General features: G+C 47.1%; 1 protein-coding gene across 1 annotated transcript in view; it reads right to left on the bottom strand.

Moving 5' to 3' along the window:
• The window catches only part of LOC8033890 (mitochondrial-processing peptidase subunit alpha), a 74,343-nt gene extending 52,390 nt beyond the window's left edge, over positions 1-21,953 (bottom strand). The window contains exons 1-7 of the mRNA XM_029990418.4: positions 21,871-21,953; positions 18,128-18,369; positions 14,205-14,284; positions 8,794-8,876; positions 6,421-6,523; positions 4,079-4,171; positions 728-900 (exon numbers count right to left, since the gene is read on the bottom strand). Of these exons, the coding sequence (XP_029846278.2) occupies positions 728-900; positions 4,079-4,171; positions 6,421-6,523; positions 8,794-8,876; positions 14,205-14,284; positions 18,128-18,369; positions 21,871-21,926 (830 nt within the window). The 5' untranslated portion in view covers positions 21,927-21,953. The remainder of the gene's footprint in view (positions 1-727; positions 901-4,078; positions 4,172-6,420; positions 6,524-8,793; positions 8,877-14,204; positions 14,285-18,127; positions 18,370-21,870) is intronic.
• Between the last annotated feature and the right edge of the window lie 688 nt (positions 21,954-22,641).

Genomic DNA, 22,641 nt, shown 5'->3' with positions numbered 1-22,641 from the left:
GGAGGAGGTTTCCGTGTCGTACGGTTAAAATACGACGTACAGATATTTAGTTACTCTCTACGTGCCCGCTGGCTTGCCTGAACCCCAAGAGAGGTGGAAACCGCAAAAAAGGTAGACTTTTCATTATAATTGCAGGGCCCCTTTAAAAAAGAACAACGGAAAGTTCAGAATGTTGATATCTACATTGTAGTCAAAAAGTAAAATTTTCAAAACTAAACTGGCACGGACATGTATAGTTTAAGCAGACATGCCCTGACAACCTGCGCTAATCATACATGAATGAAGAAGAGATATTTGCATATAGCAAGAATATTATAAATTTCCTGTATTAGGTATAGTTGGGCATCCCATTAGGTTAAAATTTTATGTCAAATGCGTCTTTACTTGCCATCCCAATGTAGGCGTTGAGCATTCGGAGGCTGCAGTCAATAAATATAGTTAGACCAAAATTAACTTATCTTAGAAATAGACAAGTGGAGGCTTGTCAACAACCTTCACAAGTTCAGCTGGGTTTTCATTTATGCATGTTGCAGCACCAAAAGGTTTAGGGGAACTGTTCCATATTGGATTCAAAAATATTCGGCCAAAACCACCATTCGCTTCGATGTCAAACTCCACTATTCACACATGCCTAGATATCCTACATCTTTAATGAGATGCAGGGTGAGAGCTTACTTTATGCTACGAACGGAGGAACTCTCCAGCTCGCAACTAGAGCGCAACCTACCTGTGCACCATCTCAACGAGAGGCCCGTGCTCCACCCCGACCCCCGCCACCACCATTCTCTGGGGCACGTAGTGGTGGCTCAGGAAGGTGTACAGCACCTCCCTGCTCACCACCCCCAGGTTTTCCCGGGGGCACAGCTTGGGCAGGCCCAGGGTGTTGTCCGTGTATGCCGCCTGCAGGAACGAGGAAGAAAGGCGCACCCTCTCAGCAAGCAATACGAGCTACACGTCCGGGCTTTTGTATGCACCTTCGGTGAAGGTTAATAAATCATACAAGCTTCGTTATGCTGACAAAGAAATGGGTCCCACATAAACCACACCCCTCCCTTTGTCATCTGTGCTAGATTTTTTAAATTTTTATTATCACTTTTTTAATATATATTTAATCCTCTTTTTTATGCATTTTACGTTATTTTAGCTAGCTTTTGTTCATTCATTTTTAATAATATATTCATTATTTATTTCATAACATGCCACTCTCGCCGACATATTTTGAATCGTTCACCCTTCAAGGGAAGCTGTGCTACACAGTTCAGTCGATATCGCCTGCGACTGCCGCTGCACCAACCCAGGTTCCAGCCCCGCTGGGGCGCCTTTCATACGTTGATTTCACGTGGGCCTTTGCAAGTTTTTCATCGCTCCACTCCTTTGAAGCTGGTAAGTGCGAAAATTTTGCACCTACGCACACCAATCATCGCGCTGATCTTTTGCTACAGTTAGTAAAACCATCTTCCCCCCCCCCCCCCCCCCCCCATAAAAATGTTGGGGCGAAATACATTTGTTCGGCCTTTTAGGCCCCTAGCCGTTCCGGCGTACGCTTAGCTCGCCGAGTTAGGCTCAGCCGGGAGCAGGGCTCCCCACCCGCGACGGCGGCAACATGGACGAACCCATGAACGCCGCACCCTCAATCAACGGCGGCAGAAAACAAAGGTTTTTAGACGATCGACACGCCTCTGTGGAAGGAATCTCTATTTACCGAGAACGAAGCTCGAACAACGCCTACGAGGCGTTCGGTCCGCGCAAGGACGACTCTAAATGGCATACGGTCGGGTACGGGGAAACGACAACTCATTGACCCTTGACGGGTGGACGTCGAACGAACAGGGCACGACAAGGCGATAGTGATCCTTTGCCCCATGGGGCAGTGGGCAGTAATCGAGGTCAACAAATACACACTCCTCACACTTGCCTGTACCACGGCAGCGTCGGCCATCAGGCGCCCTCGCGCCAAACTGCCCGGGGGCATCTGCCATTAATATGCAAATGCTCTCCGTGGTTGGAGTCACTCCCTCCCTTAAATCAAGGCTGTCTCCGTTGGTACCCTGCCGCTAGCACGAACAATGTATGAATATACGGGCAAATACTGAATAATCTACGAGCGGAACATGCCCTGAACATTAATAGCTTCCTTAAAAGCCGCGTTTAGTTGTCCAAAATTACGGGTATTGTAGCCATTTTTCTATAAACCCTCACCGTCTACACTATACAAAGAATTACCGCCTTCGCACGATCCTAAAACGCCCCCCCTTCTAACTCGCAGGCAGATTTAACTGCCAGATATTCAAGAAATTGCTGCCGATTCTTCCGCACAGGTAAAATAATGAAGGCCGTACACATACCTCAAAGAACATATTTTATGAAATGCAAGCTAACAGGAAAATAAATACAGTGCACTAGTCACCATTGTTCGAGTCTGACGATGGTTCTTCGTGGTCTACAGAGGTAAACTCCTTGCTTTCGTCTAAAGCGTTTCAGGGGCCGCACTTCTTGTGCTTGTACGAGTGCGCGACTGTCGCCTCTGGGACCGTCGCCTCGTCTTCCAAACAACACTTTACGAGCTCGTCGGGTCGCTGGGATTGCGAGGCCATGCAGTGCTGCTCTGTTGTTATCTTTCCCGCCAACGTGATGACCTTTAGTCTAAATTTCTTTTAATTTTCCACTGGTTTTCCATTCTAAAACGGCAGACAGGAGTTCACAGATGCGAGAGAATGCGCGTGATACGGACACCAAAATGGCGAATGTAAACAAACGGTTATGATGGCGATGGGGTTAGCCACTTTCGGTGTTTGATTTTGATCGTAACACGCATGACCATTGGGGCACCGATTTTGATGAAAAAGCGTGCATTACAATTGTACAAATACAGTACGCGCTAGCTCACAACGGAGGAGCAGTTTTTGTTTTTGTTTTGCCAAGTCTGCATCGTAAGTCCCTTTTCTAGTGACCTGATATTCTCTGCTACAGGAGTGCTTCTTCGCAGCGAAAAGGAAGTGCTTATGTACTGAACATGTGGAACAATTCTTTTCTTGCATGATAATTTGCAATAATAGCATCAGCAGCTGATATCTAACTTGCTGGCTAGTCAAGGGCAATTTCAATTATTTTCTTAAAAAACGGTCATTACCACTTGTTCGTGCGACAACATTAGAGGCTGCATTTTTACATGCTATCTAAATGTGCAGTTTTGTACACTCTTAGTTTTGTCAATCTGCATAACTTATCGGTCGTACCTTTCATGTACAGTTGACAGATGATTACTAGTCAAGGTATGATAGCTGTGTTATCAGTTGCATTGTTTATATGCTGCCTAGTCAGGTAGTTTTATTTACTGGAATTTGTTAACATCTTTTTTTGGTTTTGAAGGTAAAAAAGAAAAGTATTTCTATATTTTCTTTTGTCATTTCTAAATGGTACACACATATTTTAAACATACTGTAAACAACTTCTTATTTTTTACGGGGAAAATTTTTCCCGATTTAGGTCAAACCTGAAGCTTGGGAATATGTAATTCGCAGATTCTAATTTTCGCGACGCGGTGGGATCTCAATATAGATTCAATCTGTTTATATTTCACTGGAATTGCTTGTGCGACCTATTTTTCGCAAACCGTAGGCGATTCGCGAAACTCGCAAAAATACAATATAGATTCCAATCTGTTTATATTTCACCGGAATTGTTTGTGGGACCTACTTTTCGCAAATTGTAGGCGATTCGCAAAACTCGCAAAAAAAAAAAGTTGTTTACAGTATTCAATATTCAAAGCTATTTTTTTCTAATATTCCTATTCGAAAATTTCAGTATTCACGCACCACTGGTTACAACAGAATTCGTTATCAACGGGTGCAACTGCAGCTCCAAGTCCCATTTTAGTGTCAACAAGAATGCGCCGACTTCCGCTTGTAACGCGTGCTGTCACGACAAAACCCTTTAGATAACGGCATTGGCAAAAGGATTCTTGCGGGGCTCGGTTAATTGACTTTGGCTGCTGCTGACGCTACAGCCCAAAAGAATGCTTCGATCAGTGCCCGCATTCAGTCCTGCTCGGAGCGAACTGGGAAAACTGCCCACTTACGGCGTGGATCATTTCAAAGAGGAGCTGCTCCTGGTCTGGCTTCATGTCGATGTCCTCCAGTTCGAACTGGATCGTCTGCCGCGTCCTCTCCACCTGGGAAGAGAGCAAATGCATGTTAGCCAGAGTTCCCTTACTGCGGACAAGCTCCTTATCCATAACGGCTTAAGAAAAGTGCAATCGAAATTACGCGAAACAACGGTTATAGACCCTTTACGGAATTCAGTCTGGCCACTTTGATCACTCGTCATCATCTGAAAAATGGCATATGTGCCGTACTAATGGCGGCCTTCTGTTTACTGATGAAGGAACATGTTAGAGATACTCCTAAGCCGAGGATTCGAGACATTAGCACGATGCGCAGCAGGAATTAAATGCAAGAGCTGCGTAAGCGTTTATTTTTATAACTCGGCCCCAGTCCATCTATTAGTGGCACAGAATCAACTACGAAGCCCCTTGATGTATAGAACCTTATCAAAGTGTCTATCTGGGTTGGCACTTTGTTCTGACTGATTGCATCTTTGTGGCCATCGACATTGAAAGAGGTGATCGAGAAAGAACTGTACAGTGAAGAGCACACACTCATTTGCCGTTCACTTGGAAATGTGACGGTGCCCGATAAAATACTGCAGGCTACAGGTTCATTGATGCCGTTAGTATGGCAAAAGTTAGACCACCCTTTCAGGCACCAGATGGAACTGAATTTCGGAAAGAGTCTATTGGCAGACACGTCTGGGACACAGACTCTTGGAGAACCAACTCGGCCAACTTTCCTCCAACGAACGAGTGTTTGGGATTTAATGCGGTGTAGCATGGCAGCATGTGGAATGAAGGCTCATTCTGCAGGTACACCTTAAAATACCGGGCAAGCACCCACTCAAAATTTAGAGATCGCGAAAAAATGGGGGATGGGCGCTTGCCAGGCATCGATTTTACATATCAATGTACTCTGCATATTCCCTCAGATCTTACAAATTTGGAAATGGGCACTTATTGTGGAATGGCTGGATGCGCGGTATTCTACAGTATGTAGACACTGGTCGCATCTTAGTTCTGTCAGTTCCTACATGGATGGACCACCCTATCAGCATACACTTGTGCAATTACTATGTGGGACATGCTGAAGAGGCCAGGTAAGTAATTATACTGCATTGGCCAGGTTGTCATCTCCGTGGCTGACGCACAAGAAGCCATTTTGAGACATTCTCATTTCAAGCCATCTAAATATCTACACAAGAGCTAAGCTTGGCTGAAAAAGAACTCTGTATAGTTCTGACATTATGCATAAAATCAAAGTGATGTTGATTTGTTTACTGCAGATTTTGCAATTGAGACTGTCGTTATAACCGCACTGCCAGCTCCAGTCTGTTAAAAGTGAGCTTAAGTTACATTGAAGGCATACCAGTGGAAGTGTGTGACAAATTGGTTCGTTATATCTAGGGTTCCGCGTTTTCGGAGTTTATTTCCCATGAAATTCGTATGTTTTTTGGAGTTTATTTTTTGCTGAAAAATTGGAATTCATGAGAGGTTTTGTTAGATTTCCAATTCCTTAAAATTTTGAGTAAATCTTACCGTGTTCCCAATTTTTAACCTTGACGAAGTAAAATGCAAACTCCTTCTACCAGTAGTTTGATTTCAAAGGAAATTGAAGTTTCATTTCCTCTGTACCCTGATCTTGCAATTTTATAAAGTTTATTTCTAAAACATTGTCTTTTTTTGTCTTTTTTGTCATTATGGACTTGAAATTTAGAGTTTTTTGGACAAATCCTAATTGATGAAAAATTTACTGGCGAGCGTTTTTCGGATTTATCTGAAAACACGGAACCCTAGTTGTATCCACTTATTTGCCATTCCAGGGTTTGTTACAACAGGGGGTGAAGGTGACCTTCCTATTGGTAAAAACTGCCACAGCGGTGGTTATCGAACCACCAGAAACCTCAAATAACCCTCAAGAAAAACCAAACAGCAACCAACAGCCAACACACACCCAGCTTAATTCACTCTTTGTAGCGGAGGAATCCCGACGCTACTGCATTAGGAGGAGAGAACTATATCGGAGAACAAAACCGACGCAGGATTTTTAGTCACGCCGACATTTGGTATTCTACACTCATCTGTGGCGACAACTCAATAGGTCACCATTTCATTAAAACTGTTTAGATTATTTCGCTTTTCGCGCTTAACCTCCAAGTTCAACTTTTTTAGGTTCAATGCCGCACGAGTTCAAAGGTAAAAGGACCCTTGGTTGTTTGTGGATACAAAAACGAATGACTATGATGGTGGCAATGACATCCGCGATCCCTTCCGAGTCAACAAAGGCCGACTGAGCTTGGGAGCGATCCTACCTCCTCCTCTTTGAAGAGGGGCCTGAGGACGACGTCCCCCAGGAGCTTGACCACGGGTCCAAGCCCCCTCGCATCGGCCGAGGCGGCGTAGATCATTGTGTCTCTGGGCAAAGGAAGGATGCCAACACAGAAACAGAGGGTCAAGAAATTACCCGCACCCCGTCTTAGTTTGAGTGAGAGCCTGGCGGAAACGAAAAGAGAGAGCTACGGGCTTTTAACTTCCCAACCAGGCACACACGCTCGTGTTCATAGCTTCAGCCTTGCTCGCATAAAGAGTGAAACAAAGTGGAGACACCTCTGGATGGATGCTAGCAAGCAGCTACAGACATATTTATACACACCCCCGGACAAACTTCAATATCTCCCCTCCCACACCAAATTTCTTGTACAAAGTACAGAAACTTATTAACCCGCCCCGCCCCGCCCCGCCCCGCCCCGCCCCGCCCCGCCCCGCCCCGCGCCGCCCCGCCCAGCCCCGCCCAGCCCCGCCCCGCCCCGCCCCGCCCCGCCCCGCCCCGCCCCGCCCCGCCCCGTAAAATTGCCGTAAAATTTTCAAAATTAAACTGTGGCTAATATGCGGGACTAGCGTATGTTAGGCAGAGATGCCCTGACAACCTTCATTAATTATTTATCATTCTTTTTTTTTAATTCGTAATTGAAGAAAGAATATTAGCCTATAGCATGGTTTGCAAATTCACTTAGTAAGGTACAGCTGGGTAGTATCTCTACACGTTTTATTTCATGTAAAATCTGTCATGTAAAACCATCCCAAATGACTTTCAGAGGTCACAGTTCGTAAATGTACATAGTTAGATTAATATTAGCTTATAAAAGGAAACGTGGAAGCTTGGGAACAACCTTCAACAGTTTGGCTCGGCTTTCGTATAAGCATAGTGCAACAATAGTGAAAGGCTTGGAGAAACCATTCAACATTCGAATGGATAATATTCAGCCAAAACCGCTATTCTCTTCGAATCTGCTTCAAACTCAAAATCCACTGTTCGCGCGCGACAAACATTCTTAGAAGTTTCCCACATATATTTGTGTATCGTGGCAACATTTCGTTGCGTTTCTGACAAAATGACCTACTGGCATCTGGGACTATCCTGCACATGTGTGCAGCCTAAAACCCGACACCAGAAAGTGCTCGTCCATGAAAACGACAGTTCCGCGATCGCCATTGGAATGAGAAAAGCGGGCCGTCTCTTTCGGACGCCCAACCTCGAGCGTGCTCTCGTCACCTTCCGACGCGCTCCGACTCCGTGTGCTCGCTAGACACTCGGAGACGCCCAGGCGTTATTGAAGGCGGGAAGCTCATTCTCATCTTGTCAGCGACTACAGTTCATGAAAAATAGTGTGACAAATCGCTGGGCAATTGTGTTGCACACGCGAAACGTTTAGCGGTACTCTGAGTTTCCAGACGCTGGATGCGTACTTCCGCAGCGCTCTTCCTCAGATAGTTCAACGCGTGCCACGTGTACACTCGATACCCGACCCTAGAATGAAGCGACAGTACCGCTAATCAGGCCGCTAAACCCGGCAATCTTCTGGGGCCTCTAATACCCGTGTCCCACTAGAGCGACATACAGAAACAAAAGACAAAGACAAGCCTCAAACCAGGGTCTTTCACGATTTGAGACGCTTTGTAGAGTAACGGAGGCTATGCTCAAACATGAGCATCATGCACGCGAGGGTATCTTTGGCAGGCTTGCAATCGCTCGTGCTTACTTCGCGAGCACCGAACGACTAAACGCCTGCCAAAGGTACCATCGCGAGCATGCTGCATGGGTTTGAGGCTTGTAGCTGTCTTTTGTCTCTGTCTGTCGCTCTAGTGGGACACGGGCATAATACTTGCAAGCTCCCCTGCCTCCGTGCAGGGGGCGATCAAGCTCCTCCTCGCACACCCCTTTGGTCGATTGGTCGACCTCCACGTCGACAAATCAGTGTCGAGCCTCGCGGCCACCCTCTTGTCCGGGCATCTACCTTCTAGGCCGCTGTCCGTTTTTTTGGCTCCCTCGCTTTTATCAAATTACCTATTATATCATATTGTTTTAACATTGTTAACTTCGTTATAACAAGGGACTACTGTAGTATCAGCACCCTGGTTTTGATCATAAACTAAGTTTTCATACTTCTGTAAAACAATATTGACATTTTCCTTTTCCCGAGGGGGTGGTTGCGTCATATCCAGACTTCTGTGCGCAGTTTTGCGTTCGGTTACCTCCGGGCTTGCTTTTCGCATCCTTTATCGTGCTCTAAGCAGGAAAAACGTATAAGAACTTGAACTAATTAACCAAATGCACGTCTGAGATTTGAAATATTCGTACAACCCTCCACCAGGGGAGAAGGAAGAAGAGGGGTTCCACGGCCCACCTGGATCCCTGGCAGTCGCAGATGCCACCCTGTTTTTCCAGTTCCTGCAGCACGGCATCCCGGTCCCGAAACTCTTTGGTGGACTGTGAACAAAGAGCGGGTCATCAGGACTACTTGCATGCCAGGGCCATTACACTCCATTGCAGGTCAAGCTAAGTGGGACAAGCTCGTCCCGCAAAGCCCTTCACTCTTTCCACTTTAGCCGAGCGAACGCCGGAAAGGAAAGGGACTCGTCCCCTGCCTGGCGTTCGACCTGCTAAAAGTGAAAAGAGTTCAAGAAGAGTGGCTGTTCGGGGTAGTTGGTCGGTCATTTCATAAAGATGAGTAGGAGGAGAGGACGGGACGCAAACAAAATGTCTGTGTCCCGCGTCTCGTTTGTGGCCCGTCCTCCCTTCATCCTCGCCTTTCCTGCACACGTGCGAGTTTTATGAACTGAAAAGAGTGGACGGTTTTGTAGGACAAGCTTGTCCCGCTTACGGACTACCTGCAACGGACTACTGTAAAACCCCGTGCGAAGGCACTTCCCCCGAGAGATTGCCCATCTTGTTTTCACGGGTGAACATCGTAACATAAATAAAAATTTCAAAGCATCGCCCAGCACCCCCTCCCTCCCCCCCTCCTCCCTCCTTCCCTCCCTCCCTCCCTGATTCTCGTCATATATCGTGCAATTCCCGACGGGAATGGGATCAACCGCGCCGTCTTCGGTACTATTACGTGTGACGAGCGAATTCCAAGTGGTTCCCTCTTGTTTATTGCGCCGTGACGCATGAATCTGTTGTGTACGCGATACAGTCGAAGCTCGTTAATTCGACTCCCGTTATTTCGATCATCGCATTAATTCGATCCTTCCGTTTAGCACCGTCAGAAATGTACAGGCTTCAATAGGCAGAAAACCCCGGTATTTTGATCTGATAAATATCCCCAACCCGATAATTCGACCCGGGAGCCAGCATCTTCGTAACCGGGAAATATTTTTTTAGCTAACACTATAAGTTTAAAGGTTAAAACGGCGCCTCAGAACACAACACGCGTCCCTACCCATATTGGCAAACAGCCGTTGCAGCGAGCCCGCGCCTGATTGCGACACCTCCACAGACGCACGATGCCCGTCGGCGCCCCCGACGCTTCGAGCCGGGGCGCGCTCCGTGAAAGAGCTCCCGCGCAGACAGGTGCCCTTTCGCCGGAGCATCGCGCCGGAGAAAGGGCCGATTTGATTAGTCGAGATAAGACCCAGTCAGAGCGCACCGGCCCGATCACGTGGGGAGGCGCGCGGAAGGAGACGGGAGCAACGAGAGGGAAATGAGTGAGCGATGAAGTGAGAAAGAACGTCGGGAGGATGGAGAAGGGGACTGGAGAAAAATGAGCGAGCGATGAAGAGGGACCGTGCTGTCACGCGGTTTCTGGTTTCTGTTCTTTGGAGTGCGCGGCGTTTAACGCTCATACCAGAAAATGTCGAAAGAAAAACGAGGAAAGTACTCTTCGAATGATTTAAAAACAAAAGTTCACATACTCAACGAAGTTAGGGAGGGAAAATTGTCCAGAAAAGAAATTGCCAAAAAGTATGACCTCAAGAAAAGCACTCTTGCTACCTACATTAGGAATGAGGCAGCAATCGTGAAAGCTTTTGAAGAAGAGAAATTTGTGAATTCAAGAAAACGCCTTCGCAGTGCAGCCCATCCAGAACTCGAAGAAGCCGTTTACAAATGGGTGACAGAAGTAAGAACGCACAACCTTCCGATGACTGGAGACATGATTCGCGCAAAGGCTCAACAGTTCAGCGAACGTTTGGGCATCGAGGGATTCCGTGCTTCCGAGGGATGGCTCGCAAGATTCAGGGAGAGGCACTCTCTTATTTTTAAGCACGTGTGTGGTGAAAGAGCCGATGTGGATGAAGATTTGTGTGAAAACTGGAAGACGTCGGAGCTCGCACGTATTCTTGCGGAGTATGCGCCCGAGGACATATTCAATTGCGATGAAACGGCGTTGTTTTTCAAAGCTCTCCCTGACAAAACGATAACGTTCAAAGGGGATCCTTGCACTGGGGGAAAACGCAGTACAGAGCGGGTGACCGTGCTCGTGGCAGCCAACATGACAGGTACGGAACGTCTGCCTCTTTTGGTGATCGGGAAATCCAAGACGCCACGATGCTTTCGGAACATCCCGCGGCTTCCAACGGACTACCGTTTCAACAAAAAAGCATGGATGACACCTGAGATCTTTCCAGATTGGCTTCAAAAATTGAACCGCCAGTTCGCGTCCAAGGGGCGCAAGGTCGTGTTAGTAGCGGACAACTGCAGTGCGCACACAAAAATGCCAGAGCTGTCTATGATCCGCCTGATTTTCCTTCCACCCGCAACCACCTCACTCTTGCAACCAATGGATCAAGGAATAATCAAACACCTGAAAGGCTTGTACCGCAAGCATCTCATGGCAAGAATATTATTGCTTTGTCTGGACCAGGGTAAGCGCTATGAAGTCACTCCGTTGGCGGCGATTCATATGCTTGTTAAAGCTTGGACGGACATGCCAAGCCAGGTCATCGCGAACTGCTTTCGTCACTGTGGTTTCTCGTGTGATGGAAATACCGCGAGTTCGATGACTGCATCGGCTACTACGTCTACATCGGCAACTGCATCGGCTACAACATCGGCAACCACAATTGAAGATGAAAACTTTGACGAAGAGTGCAGTGCTCTAATGTCCACTCTACCCGAAAACGTTAGTTTCGATGATTACGTTGCGATAGATGATGGAGTGCTTGTGTACGGTCAATTGACTGACGACGAAATCATCGCATCGGTTCAGCATCCCGAGGGTCAGGAGGACGACAGCTGCGAGAGTGACGCCGAAGAGCCGCCGCCAGGCCCATCTCCTGCCGAAGCATCCGCTGCGCTTGATGTACTTGCGAACTTCGCAACGTTTCAAGACACCGACGGGACGATGTGGCCGCACATTGAGGATATGCGGAAATTTGTTTTTGCGCAGCGTCTGACGGGAATGCGGCAGCAGAAAATATTGGCGTTTTTTTCTAAATAAAACTCCGTCGTCGCGGTTGGCTTTTTGCCGCTTGTCGTGACGTACGTCGTTACTCGTTTTTGATCGATATTCGATCTATTTTTGAGGAACCGTCAGAGTCGAATTAACGAGCTTCGACTGTATCTGTTCTCGCCACATGCGAGTATGTAGTGGGTTCTTGCGTTATATGTCTGCGATTTCCACGCACAATATTGGTTCTTGTGGCACCCAAGTTTCTGTCAGTTTTTTGAGCATTTGCTGCACCATGAAGCACCAACCTGTTGCGTCCGCGACATCCCTTCCCACGACGATGAAGGAGCACATCTTTCATTAGTTGCTATACAATGTGCTTTTATTTCCATTCTGCCATCATAAAGGGTGTGAAAATAAAAAAAACTTATAAATAAATCTTTCAGCCTTCCCACTCTAGCGAAGAAGGAAGAGCAGCGGAGCTGCAGCTCCTGTTCTCTGCGGTGGCTTCCCAGGCGAGCGATCGGAGCTCGGCGTCGTTCTGAAGTCACCGCATCTCCTGTGCAAGAAGCAGACGACTTGCTCTCCGCATTGCTTGGATGCGTTCTAGCACAACGGTTTAGAATTTACTTGGCTCAGCAGGACATTCCCACTGTTCTCCTCGTCCTCCCGCCGGCTTGCTGTTTGAGTGCCAGCAGGTGCATTCGCCACGTACGTCATTAACGAGGAACTCTACAGATGATTGAGGCAACCAATTATCGCTTTTATATGTTGAGTTTACGACACGAATGAGGAACGCGGAAGCAGTCTCAGCAAAAGCACCCCAAACACGAAAAAATAAACATATATTACGCCAAATGTTTCTTTTATAGGGTAGTTATTGCTTTCCCCAGAAATTAGATGATAGGTGAACAAATGCCAGCAAGCTCTTATGTACATTTATATGCCATAAGGTCCTGAAAGAATGCCGACCCAAAATGAAAAGGTAAATTCTGTGTGTGTGTGTGCGCACGCGCATGTGCAGGTGTGCGTGCGTGCATGTGTCGGGGGGGGGGAGGGGGGGGCATTACAAGCTATGTGAAACGGAAACTCTTCAACTTCAAAGTTTCTTAACTTTTCCCTCACCACAGTCTCGAGTTTTAAACATCCTGATTAACTATCACCAGCTCGCCTGCACACTCACTGTCTTTTCGTTACTGATACATATTGCAGACACGGCGAACTCGCGAGTGCAATAAGTATGTGGGAATTCGCTAGGAACTCCCCTGTCACGGGTACGGCAGCAGAACGCGGACGCAGCGCATTCGTGCTTCACACCCAGCCCCCTCAAACTCGGGTGCCATGGGAACCAATATCACGTGCAAAAATCACAGGCAAAAAAAAAAAGTGCAGGAACGAATTTGGATGCTTCAGATTCGCGTGTCACGTAGCGATAAGCACGAGGGAACCCGAGGCGAGCACGCTTGTCGCGTACCGATACCGCAAATCACGCAATAGATAAAATTTAAAAAAAAAACAACGGGATGTGCGATCTTTGGGGGGCGGGCGTTTGTGAGAGATTTTACGCTGATTTAATGCCCGTGAGTGTCATATTTCAAATACACTCAACTATGCTCAGTGCCACTGTGCAAAAAAAAAAAGAAAAAAGATTATGTGAATGATGCATTGAAGCATTGTCTCGTTGTTGCCAGAGTTCTGATGAGTACTCTGACAAACAATCTGTGCATGTGCCATTTTCGGAGATGAGGCCTACACGCCGCTGACACAACCACATCGGTATGGTGGTTTCACAACAATAGGGCCTTTTAGCAAACCGTTACCACGTACCACGCACCACTGGAGCCTTTGAAGCATGCTTTTAAGCGCGCGCCCCGCGGTCACTGTATGGCTCAAGCGCACGCTTAAAAGCGTGCTTCAAAGGCTCCGGTAGTGCGCTGTACGTGGCAAGGGTTTGCTAAAAGTTCCTATTTTTTTTAAGATTACTTTCAGAATTACCTAGACAAACACAACACGGTAAACCACTGTGGCCCATAAAAAAGAATACTCCAATAAATATAGCCTTAAAAAAAAAAAAACTTGTTTGGCTAGTTTTGGCCCAACATGTGCGCTTGGGAGCAGGATGGCGCAGCAAAAGTGGATTGGCGCACAATGGCGCAATTGGCGCAGTGCTTCCACCCCTCAATGTCAACAGTAGAGGATGCCAATTCTTTCAACGTTAAAATCGTTGGACAGCTCCTTTAATGACATCAAAGGCACATTTCACGCACAACTAATACCATGCCCAAATTATGAATGCAGCTGAAAAAGAAGCTTCTTTAGAACAACAAACATACTACTAGCTTACCACATAGCTTTCACAGCTCCCGCTCTTCGATGCATGCCCCATACAGTGGGTGCGACCTTCGCGGGCGGGCGGTTCGACTTACGTTAAATGCGAGCTTTTCCAGGAAGTGCGAGATGCCGCTGGGGTAGGGGGCCTCGTACCGCGAGCCAGAGTCGATCACCACTGCAGCAGAGCAGAGAGGCCAGCAAGAGCGTTGAGAAACATCACTGGCTGAACAGGCTGCCTCTTTTAGGCTTAGGCAGCTGAAGATTAGGCCACTGTTGGTTGCCCTATAGCAGGTCGTTATGGCCAGCCGTAGGGGCTACACTGACCTACCAAAATGAAAGTCAAATTTGGGGGTCTTATGTGCAAAACTGACAATGGGCACCTGGCACACCCCAGTGGAGGACCGAGGATTAATCTGACACCTTAGTTTGAGACCTGGAACTTTTCCGATCCTACACTTGGCCGAGCGCATTGCTAGCAAAAACACCATTTTTGATTGGTGAAACAAAAGGAACCGGATATTTAAAGAAATGGCTGACTGGCCAAACGCCGCTTACCTATTGATCCTATGATCCGAATCAGCCATGTATGTATCAAATAGTTTGTATTTGTTGCGATACATTATTCCGTGTGTCTCTCCTTTAGATCAACTCTCAATAAGATGTAGACTCATCCCTATCAAAATTTGCCATATTTTTTTAAATTGTAGTCCGCAAACTACTGTAAACTTCCGAAAGAACGCCCACCTAAAATGAAGAGGTAAATGGTGAAAAACATGGGAAGGGCTATCTTTAAAGACGCCACAGGAAAACTTCATAAAAAATAAATGATGAACACTGGGCACCTGCCACAAACTACATGACGCGGGAACTGATACTCCAGATCGCGGTCACCGCGAATTCGCTTTTCACGATGCGATAAAACACGTGGGAATTCGCTACGAACTCCCGTGTCACGGGAAAGGAAACCGCAGATTTATGCTTTACCGTGCGAAGGACCCGCAAAAACCCGCCGAGAACTCTCATTTCACGGGAACGAATATTGCAAGTCGCGGGCACAGCAAATTCAGGTTTTAAGCTGGAATAAACACGCAAGACCCCCTTACAAATCTGCCTGTCACGGGAGCCGATATAGACCACGCAGATCACGGACGAAAACGCGGGAATCTGCTACAAACTTGTATATTACAGGAACAAATGCTTCCGATTGCGAACGCAGCAGAATCATATTTCACGATGCGATATACAAGCGGGACCACGGGACCAACTCTCGTGGAATCGAGATCACACGCGCAGATCGCGGACAAAGACGCGTGAATTCACTACAAACTTATGTCACGGTAACGGATACCGCAGATTGTAGACACAGCAGATTCGCATTTGCGGGACCACGGGACCAACTCTCGTGGAATCGAGATCACACGCGCAGATCGCGGACAAAGACGCGTGAATTCACTACAAACTTATGTCACGGTAACGGATACCGCAGATTGTAGACACAGCAGATTCGCATTTCACAGTGCAACATACACGTGGGAACAACTCGCGTGTTACGGGAGCCGATAACGAACGCACAGATCACGAACAAAAACGCGGGAACCCGCTACGAACTCGCTTGTCAGACGTGCCGGTACAGCAAATCGCACATTTAATGCGATTCCCGTCGGACATTGTGTGATGTCTGACGGGAATCGAGGGATGGGCGATGTTTTCGAATTTTTATGTTACAGATATTTAACCAGAAAAACTTTATGGCCGATCTCTCGGGGGCGAGCATTCTATCAGAACTTTATGGTATGCGTGCATGAAAGTTGATGTTCTATGATTGTCATCAGTGCAGTCGTTGTCCATTGCGGTAGTCAAGATCATGCTCCTTAAAAGCTAAGACTGTCAGTGTGCTTCTTTCACCCAGTTTGGGTGGAGTTACATGTGGATGACGCCAGGGCCGTAACCAGGGGGGGGGTTAGGGGGTTCTGACCCCCCCTGAAATTTTTTTCTGGGTACGGCCCTGGTCGGTGCGCTGGCAGCCAGCCGATTTTAATCTCCACCTCTGCGCAAGCGCAGTGGCGCCGGTTGGCTACCGGGTACCAAACCGGGACCGGTTCTCCGGTTTGCTGTAACTCTCCATTATATGCCACCGATGCACATGATTCATAGGCGAAAATAAGACAATAGACATTTTCAAAATGGCCGCCATTGTCCCCGAAAACCCCCCCCCCCCCCCGAAATTTTTTTCTGGGTACGGCCCTGGGTGACGCACATAGTAACTCCACTCAAACTGAACACTGGGTGAAACTAGCTTGATCTTGATGGCATAAACAGCCACTTCTTGCAGTTGCAATATCATTACTACCGGTAAAAATGTAGCTGCACAGTCTTGCAGGAACGACGGTCACTATGCTTCCAAACTGAAGAGGAACATTCGGGATCCTTATGGTTAGTTCAAAAACTATAATTAATGAAAACCAAAAAAATATGACAAGACAAACATTCGTACATACTGTTTAACTAGTCAGTCTGGAGTGCTAGGAACAAACAGCTTACCAATTTTAATATAAGTAAGCTATGAATGAAGTAAACAATTAGTACAGACGACTATCTAAACAAAAACAATTTTTAGACCAAAACTTGCGCTTGCAGACTATACAAAGGGTGCAGGCTATACTTCGTAAAAACACAGTAGTTCCCCATCAGTGTTATTATGAGGAGAATAGCATCAAACACGCAAAAGGCTTCAAGTGAGCTAGTTGGTTTATCGTGCTACTGATGATGCCAGCTCGAACATACCGTAGAATACCACGCATCCGCCCATACCACATTAAGCGCCCATTATCGAATTTCTAAGGTTTGAGAAAATATGCACAGTACATTTATATATGTAAAATTGAAGCGGACAAGCACGCATCCCCCATTTTTTTGTAATTATTTCCAAAATTTGAATGGGCGCTTGCCTGATATTTTACGGTACACACAAGTACATGTAAGAAAGCGGCATGTGCGTTTTTGTTCACATTGGCACCAACACAAGGTATCGAATACCACAAAAAAGAAAATCTTCACTAGCCGTAAAATTCTGTAGGAACATCCTCCTCCGTGAGATTGTCCCTCCCGCCTTTCTGGCTGAATATCCTTAACATAAAAATCCCAAAACATTGCCCAATGCCCGATTCTCGTCGGATGTCAACTGCATGGTCTACTGCACTGGTACATGTGACGAGCGAGTTCCAGGCGGGTACCCGCGTGCTCGTCGCACCGCGAAAGGTGAATCTGCTGTGTCCTGATTTGCGGTATCCATTTCTGTGTCACGCAAGTTTGTAGTGGGCTTTGCGTGTTGTGCTCGCTGTCTGTGTGCACAACATTGGTTTCCGTGAAATGAGTTTGTAGCAGGTTCCCGCGCGTTTATCGCACCCTGAAACACGAATCTGCCACATTTGCGACCTGCGGTATTGGTTCCTGCATCACATTGTTTCTAGCAGGTGGCTCGCTGTTTACCACCAATTTTTGAGATCTTCCACCCCATATTTTTTTACTGTTTACCTTTTCATTTTGGTTGGGCATTCTTACGGGATTACACAACAGATTTAAATGAATGAACATCGGGCCTCATGTAACCCTACGTAACGAGCGCCATAGCAACTAGGTGGTGCCACCAGGTGAACTAAAGATGCTGGATTAATGGGTTGGCGCTCGATTGGGCAAAGACACATCCTTACGTAACTATGTGCGATTTTTGTACATAGTTATGCATGAAGTATTCGTACATAATTACGTTTGGAATGTACGAATATTGTTACAATCAAATAGCACAGTGTCACTTCAAAGCCGTAAAAAGAGCCGTTTCGGCGCAGGTCACCCTCGCGATTTCAATGCCATAAATAAGCGAAAAGAACCCTAGCCTCGATGAAGAAGAACTTTAAAATATTATGGTTGTTCCATGCAATGTGGATGCTACGAACGTTGCAGAACCATTCTGCAAGCCCCCAACGGCTAAAGTGCAGGTGACGACACCACCACCTCTCACCTCCCACGGTGCAGAACTGTCCAAACTTGTTCTGGGAGGCCACCTTGAGCCCGTTTTCAAGGGTGGTCACCTCGGTGGCCTGGTCGTGGGGGGAAGGCACCGCATATACGGGCTGGGGAAAGCCCGGGAGGGGCTCCGACAGCGAGATCTTGGTGATCTCGTCCTTGGGGGGAACCGCACTGGACGTGCACAGGGCGCGCCTGCCCGCGCACCCTGTGCGCTGGCGGGAGAACGTCCGTCGCCTGCAGAGCCGAGAGGAAAAGGTGGCGTGTGTTAATTGGGAGCCGAAGCACTTTGAAAATTTTGCCCCCTTGCACGTGCTACCGTGCAAGAGGAGTGGTAACGCGGTATTGCGCGTTGGTTTGCAGCGACGTTGCATGGACAAACTTGGCGCGCATTTTATGCCTCGACGGCATGATTGTTGTCGCGCGAAGCGTCTCTGAAAGAGAGCCCGGGCAAGGCTGGTGCTAAAGTGGGAGTGGAACGTAGTGTGCGCAGGTATTGCAGTCGCATACACTGATTTGGATCCCGCTAATTTGCACCCCCTCATTTCCTCTGAAGTAGGTGCTCATTCCCTTCCCTCACTTCCTGTACGTATGTGTAAGCGTGCTTGCTAAATGCCACATCACAAACATTTATGGGACAGACAAAGGCACGGAGGGTGCCTTTGATACACAACTCTCGCACAAACGAGGTGGTCTGCCTAGCTAGGCTCCCGCGTCTGGGTCTAGGTCCACACTCTAGACAATCGAGAGATGGGAATGTAGATGGCCGTGGCAATGAATTTTCACTGTCACATACCAGAGGGCAGTGCAGGTCACAGAATGGACAAGGGTGCTGCGACAGCATTTGGCTAGGCTGCTAAACAGATAACCGGCGTTGGCAGCAGCTGCAAAGAACTATGGGTACTCTCATTTCTGTTTCGTAGCTAGCAGCCGGCGCAGCACTGTGGAGGCTACAAAAGCATGTGCGGGTGTTTAAACCAATCAATTCCAACCACCACCTTCTGCCGCTAGGTGGGAACAATTGTACCTCGGATTTTGTGTACAGTGCATGTAAACTAAATACTTCTGCGTGAAGGGGTGCCTTTACTTGGACCCGAACCGTTTCATCGACCCAAGCTTCATCGACACTGAACATTCATGAGCATGGCCCACCTGTCTGACCCGGCCCACCCATTCACGCCGCTTGGCGGCAAAAGTTTGCAATGACTCATTACTGAAAAAGCCAATTTGATCTTTCGAGGTAACAAACTATCGATCAGACTGTCTGTCGACGAAACGTCGTGCGATGAACTGATTGCCTGGGAGATCGCATCCCGTGTTCTCGAGGATGCCTTGTACAACAAGCAGTGCTCACCCCTTCGCGGATTAATCAAGAACTTATCCTGGCTGTCAACAAACTTTATTAGAAATCGTTATTTCGAGCGGCCCCTACCCAAAAAAAAAAAAAAAGGAACACGCTGTACTGGCCTCCAACAAAAGTGGGCCATGCATAAACGGGCACAGACGCTTGGCTGCGCGACAGGTCACCTCGCTCCGTCGCTCGCTTAACAGCAACGGCCCATCGCTGCTTCCGTTCTTGGTTTCACAGAAACCAGAAGATCTCATGCCCTTTATGGCTTGCATTAGAGCAAAGTACCACAGAGCAGTGAACCACTTTCACCGCAAACACAGCCCGGCCACCATGCCTAGAAGGGCTCTCGATGCAGCTGAACGAACCACGAAAGGCACCGGACGAACCGGAAGCGTGAAGTCACGTGGCGCCTCATTTCGTATGACGAAACTTCAAGCTGAAATGCCGGTAACCTATTTAGCGAGGAGGCCCAATGTCACGCGACCTCGACACCAATTCAGTTTCCCCGCTAAATTCAGAGCGAAAAATCACGTTGCACGACTGGATGTAACATCTCTCGGGTCTAAACATATTTACAGCATTGTCATTTTGCCAAATTCTCTTTTGTAAATCCAGCTATTGGTTTTCCCTAATAGTTTTACGACAAAGTAGACAAAGAGGAAGTGTAGCAAGCTCTTACTCTCTCTTAAGTACCAGTCGTCACAACAGTTCACAGACTTTTTGCGTGCCGATGAGCTTCTAGCAATCACGGTGAGTCGTGTTTCAATGACGGTGGTGACGTAAGGGAGCGCCACTCGTGACATCAACCAACTAAGAGTGTTCTCCTGCCCTTCCACGGTGCTGGTTACCATCATTTCAATACACTGTCAAAAATTCTAATCTCTCTCAAGGTGTAGGACGAGCTTCGATGGAGAGCTCCGGTTAACAAAGACGTACAGTGGCTAGCGATGTGAGCTAGATTGCGCAAACACCGACCAGGCAGTACAAACTGCGCTGTCGCGCGGCTGCCATGCGTGCGTCAGGGGTAGGGAGATTCTGCGAGTGGCGGGTAGGTACACACATTTAAACACCTCCACTCGCTGCCTCCTAGACCGCATGTTCTGTGCTGCCTCGTCACTGTTTGCGCAATCTAGCTCATATCGCTAGCCACTGTACTGGAATTGTCACATTGACCCAATGTATCCGAAAGAATCAGGCGCATTATCAAACTATAGACTTACCTCACACTACACTGCTACACGTTTGTCACTACCATTTTTTTTTTTTTTTATGCCGTGTCTAGAGTGTTTTTGACGGCACTCTTGTGGAGCGTTGAAGTGCTGTGTGACAGCACTTTCACTTTCAAGTGCCGTCCGAAAATGTTGAGATTAGGCTGCACTTATTCCGGCATGTATTTTATCAGTCACTCACCAACAATATGTTTTAACATAAAGTGTGAGCAAGACAAACGCTACAGGAGCGAGCAGCAGGCTTTCTTATATGTTTACGCTTGCGCTGTTCAGGCGTGCAATTTCTTCAAGTTTGCTGAAATGGCACGCTCTCGAAGGTTGCGAGTGTGACTTAAAATAAATTTGAGTCTAAATCTCACATTCTCCAGTTACAACAATAAGGGCACGCAGCATTCAATTTAAATATTTCTGAGACCATGGACTACTAGCCATTACCATTACGCTATTGAAACGAGCCAGGGGTGTATTTCTTTGGTATTCCGATATCATTTGTTATGAAGAAAGTTTTACGGAATCGGAGTATCATTATAATTATCAATTTTTACACGAAGAAGTGCAGAGGAGGTATGCATTCTAATTTCGACCACAAAGTGCCAGAAGCAAGACATTCATGATTCTTCATTAAAGAACGGCATTTGCTCGTTAGGAGCACCGTAGGTCGGCACTCGGCAGCGGCCGTAAAGTGCCGTCGGACGGCACTTGAACGCTCCGCAAGAGCGCCGTCGTACGGCACTTTAGAAACTGCGTTTTCTTCTTTTTTTTTTTTTTTATTATTATTATTATTTATTATTAATCGCATATAGCGTTTTAGAGCTTTCGGTTTGAGAAGATAGTTCAACCGCAGACTCGCGCGGCGGGGACTAGAAAGTAGCAGCGACGTGATAGCGCGGGAGGCTTCACGCAGGATCCGACAAGTGTCGGATAAACGTACTATTAAAATATATACTAAATACGTGCGGAAACTTGGGATTACGTGCGCTTTCTCGGATAGGAATAAATCATCCTCCCTAGATTTGTCACTTAGGCTGCGTGAACTGCATCGCGGTAAGGGTGAGCGGAATGCTGCAGGGGACAAGTCACTCCAAAATATCCCATAGAGAACAAATTAGAAACACGTTAAACGGAAAACGTGTAAATGAAGGGTCCCAGAACACTTACCCCTTTAAAAAATCTCGCACACCTTTCGGCAGCACACGCGAGGAACCAGACGCCATCTTCGTTTCTTGCGCTCCGTGGTGCCCCCTGGCATTGACGACGAGAAAAGCGAACGCATTCGGAAATACCGCAGTAACTTGTGAACTTCTTCTTTTTTTAACAATAATTTACAATAAAATAATTTATTCAGCATTTATTTAAGTAGTTTAATCACTTTAACTAGAAATTTAAGATATATTTGACACTTTTGCATCTTTCTTCACAATAAAAGCAGACAGGATCCGGAAGTCAGAAAATAGGTTTCGGTTTTGTTTGCGCTCGTTTACGCTCACCCGTCCGGTAGTCTTTTCGTTAGTTTGTACGCTTGCTGGCGACTAATAGGAATTAGACAGAGGCAATACTCCTAGTCCTAGGACTAGAAATTGTATATTCATCAACTGACGTGTTCCGTGATATGGCAAGCAATCCTGATAAACAACCCGAAAATAAATAAATTAATAAATCAAATCAAGCTTCCTTTTTTTTTTTTTTTTTTGAGGGGGGGGGGGGGGAGTACTTATTATCATTGGTTTCTACAGTTTCATGTCGGTTGCCTCGAGAGCAACCGACATGAAAGTGTAGCGAACAGCTCGGGCATTCGGACAAGCGACGGGCAGCGCTGGCCGGCTCCTTCTCCAACAACGTCCTTCGTAAATTGTGATGTGGTTTGTCATTCGACTGGCATTCACAAAAGTAGCCATCGGGACAAACCAATGGAAGAGGTAGCGAATCCGT

This window comes from Ixodes scapularis, unplaced genomic scaffold, assembly GCF_016920785.2.
Source record: "Ixodes scapularis isolate PalLabHiFi unplaced genomic scaffold, ASM1692078v2 PGA_scaffold3__209_contigs__length_174095766, whole genome shotgun sequence".
NCBI lineage: Eukaryota > Metazoa > Arthropoda > Arachnida > Ixodida > Ixodidae > Ixodes > Ixodes scapularis.
The sequence above is the reverse complement of the archived record's forward strand: the minus strand, read 5'-3'. Positions and strand labels throughout refer to the sequence as shown.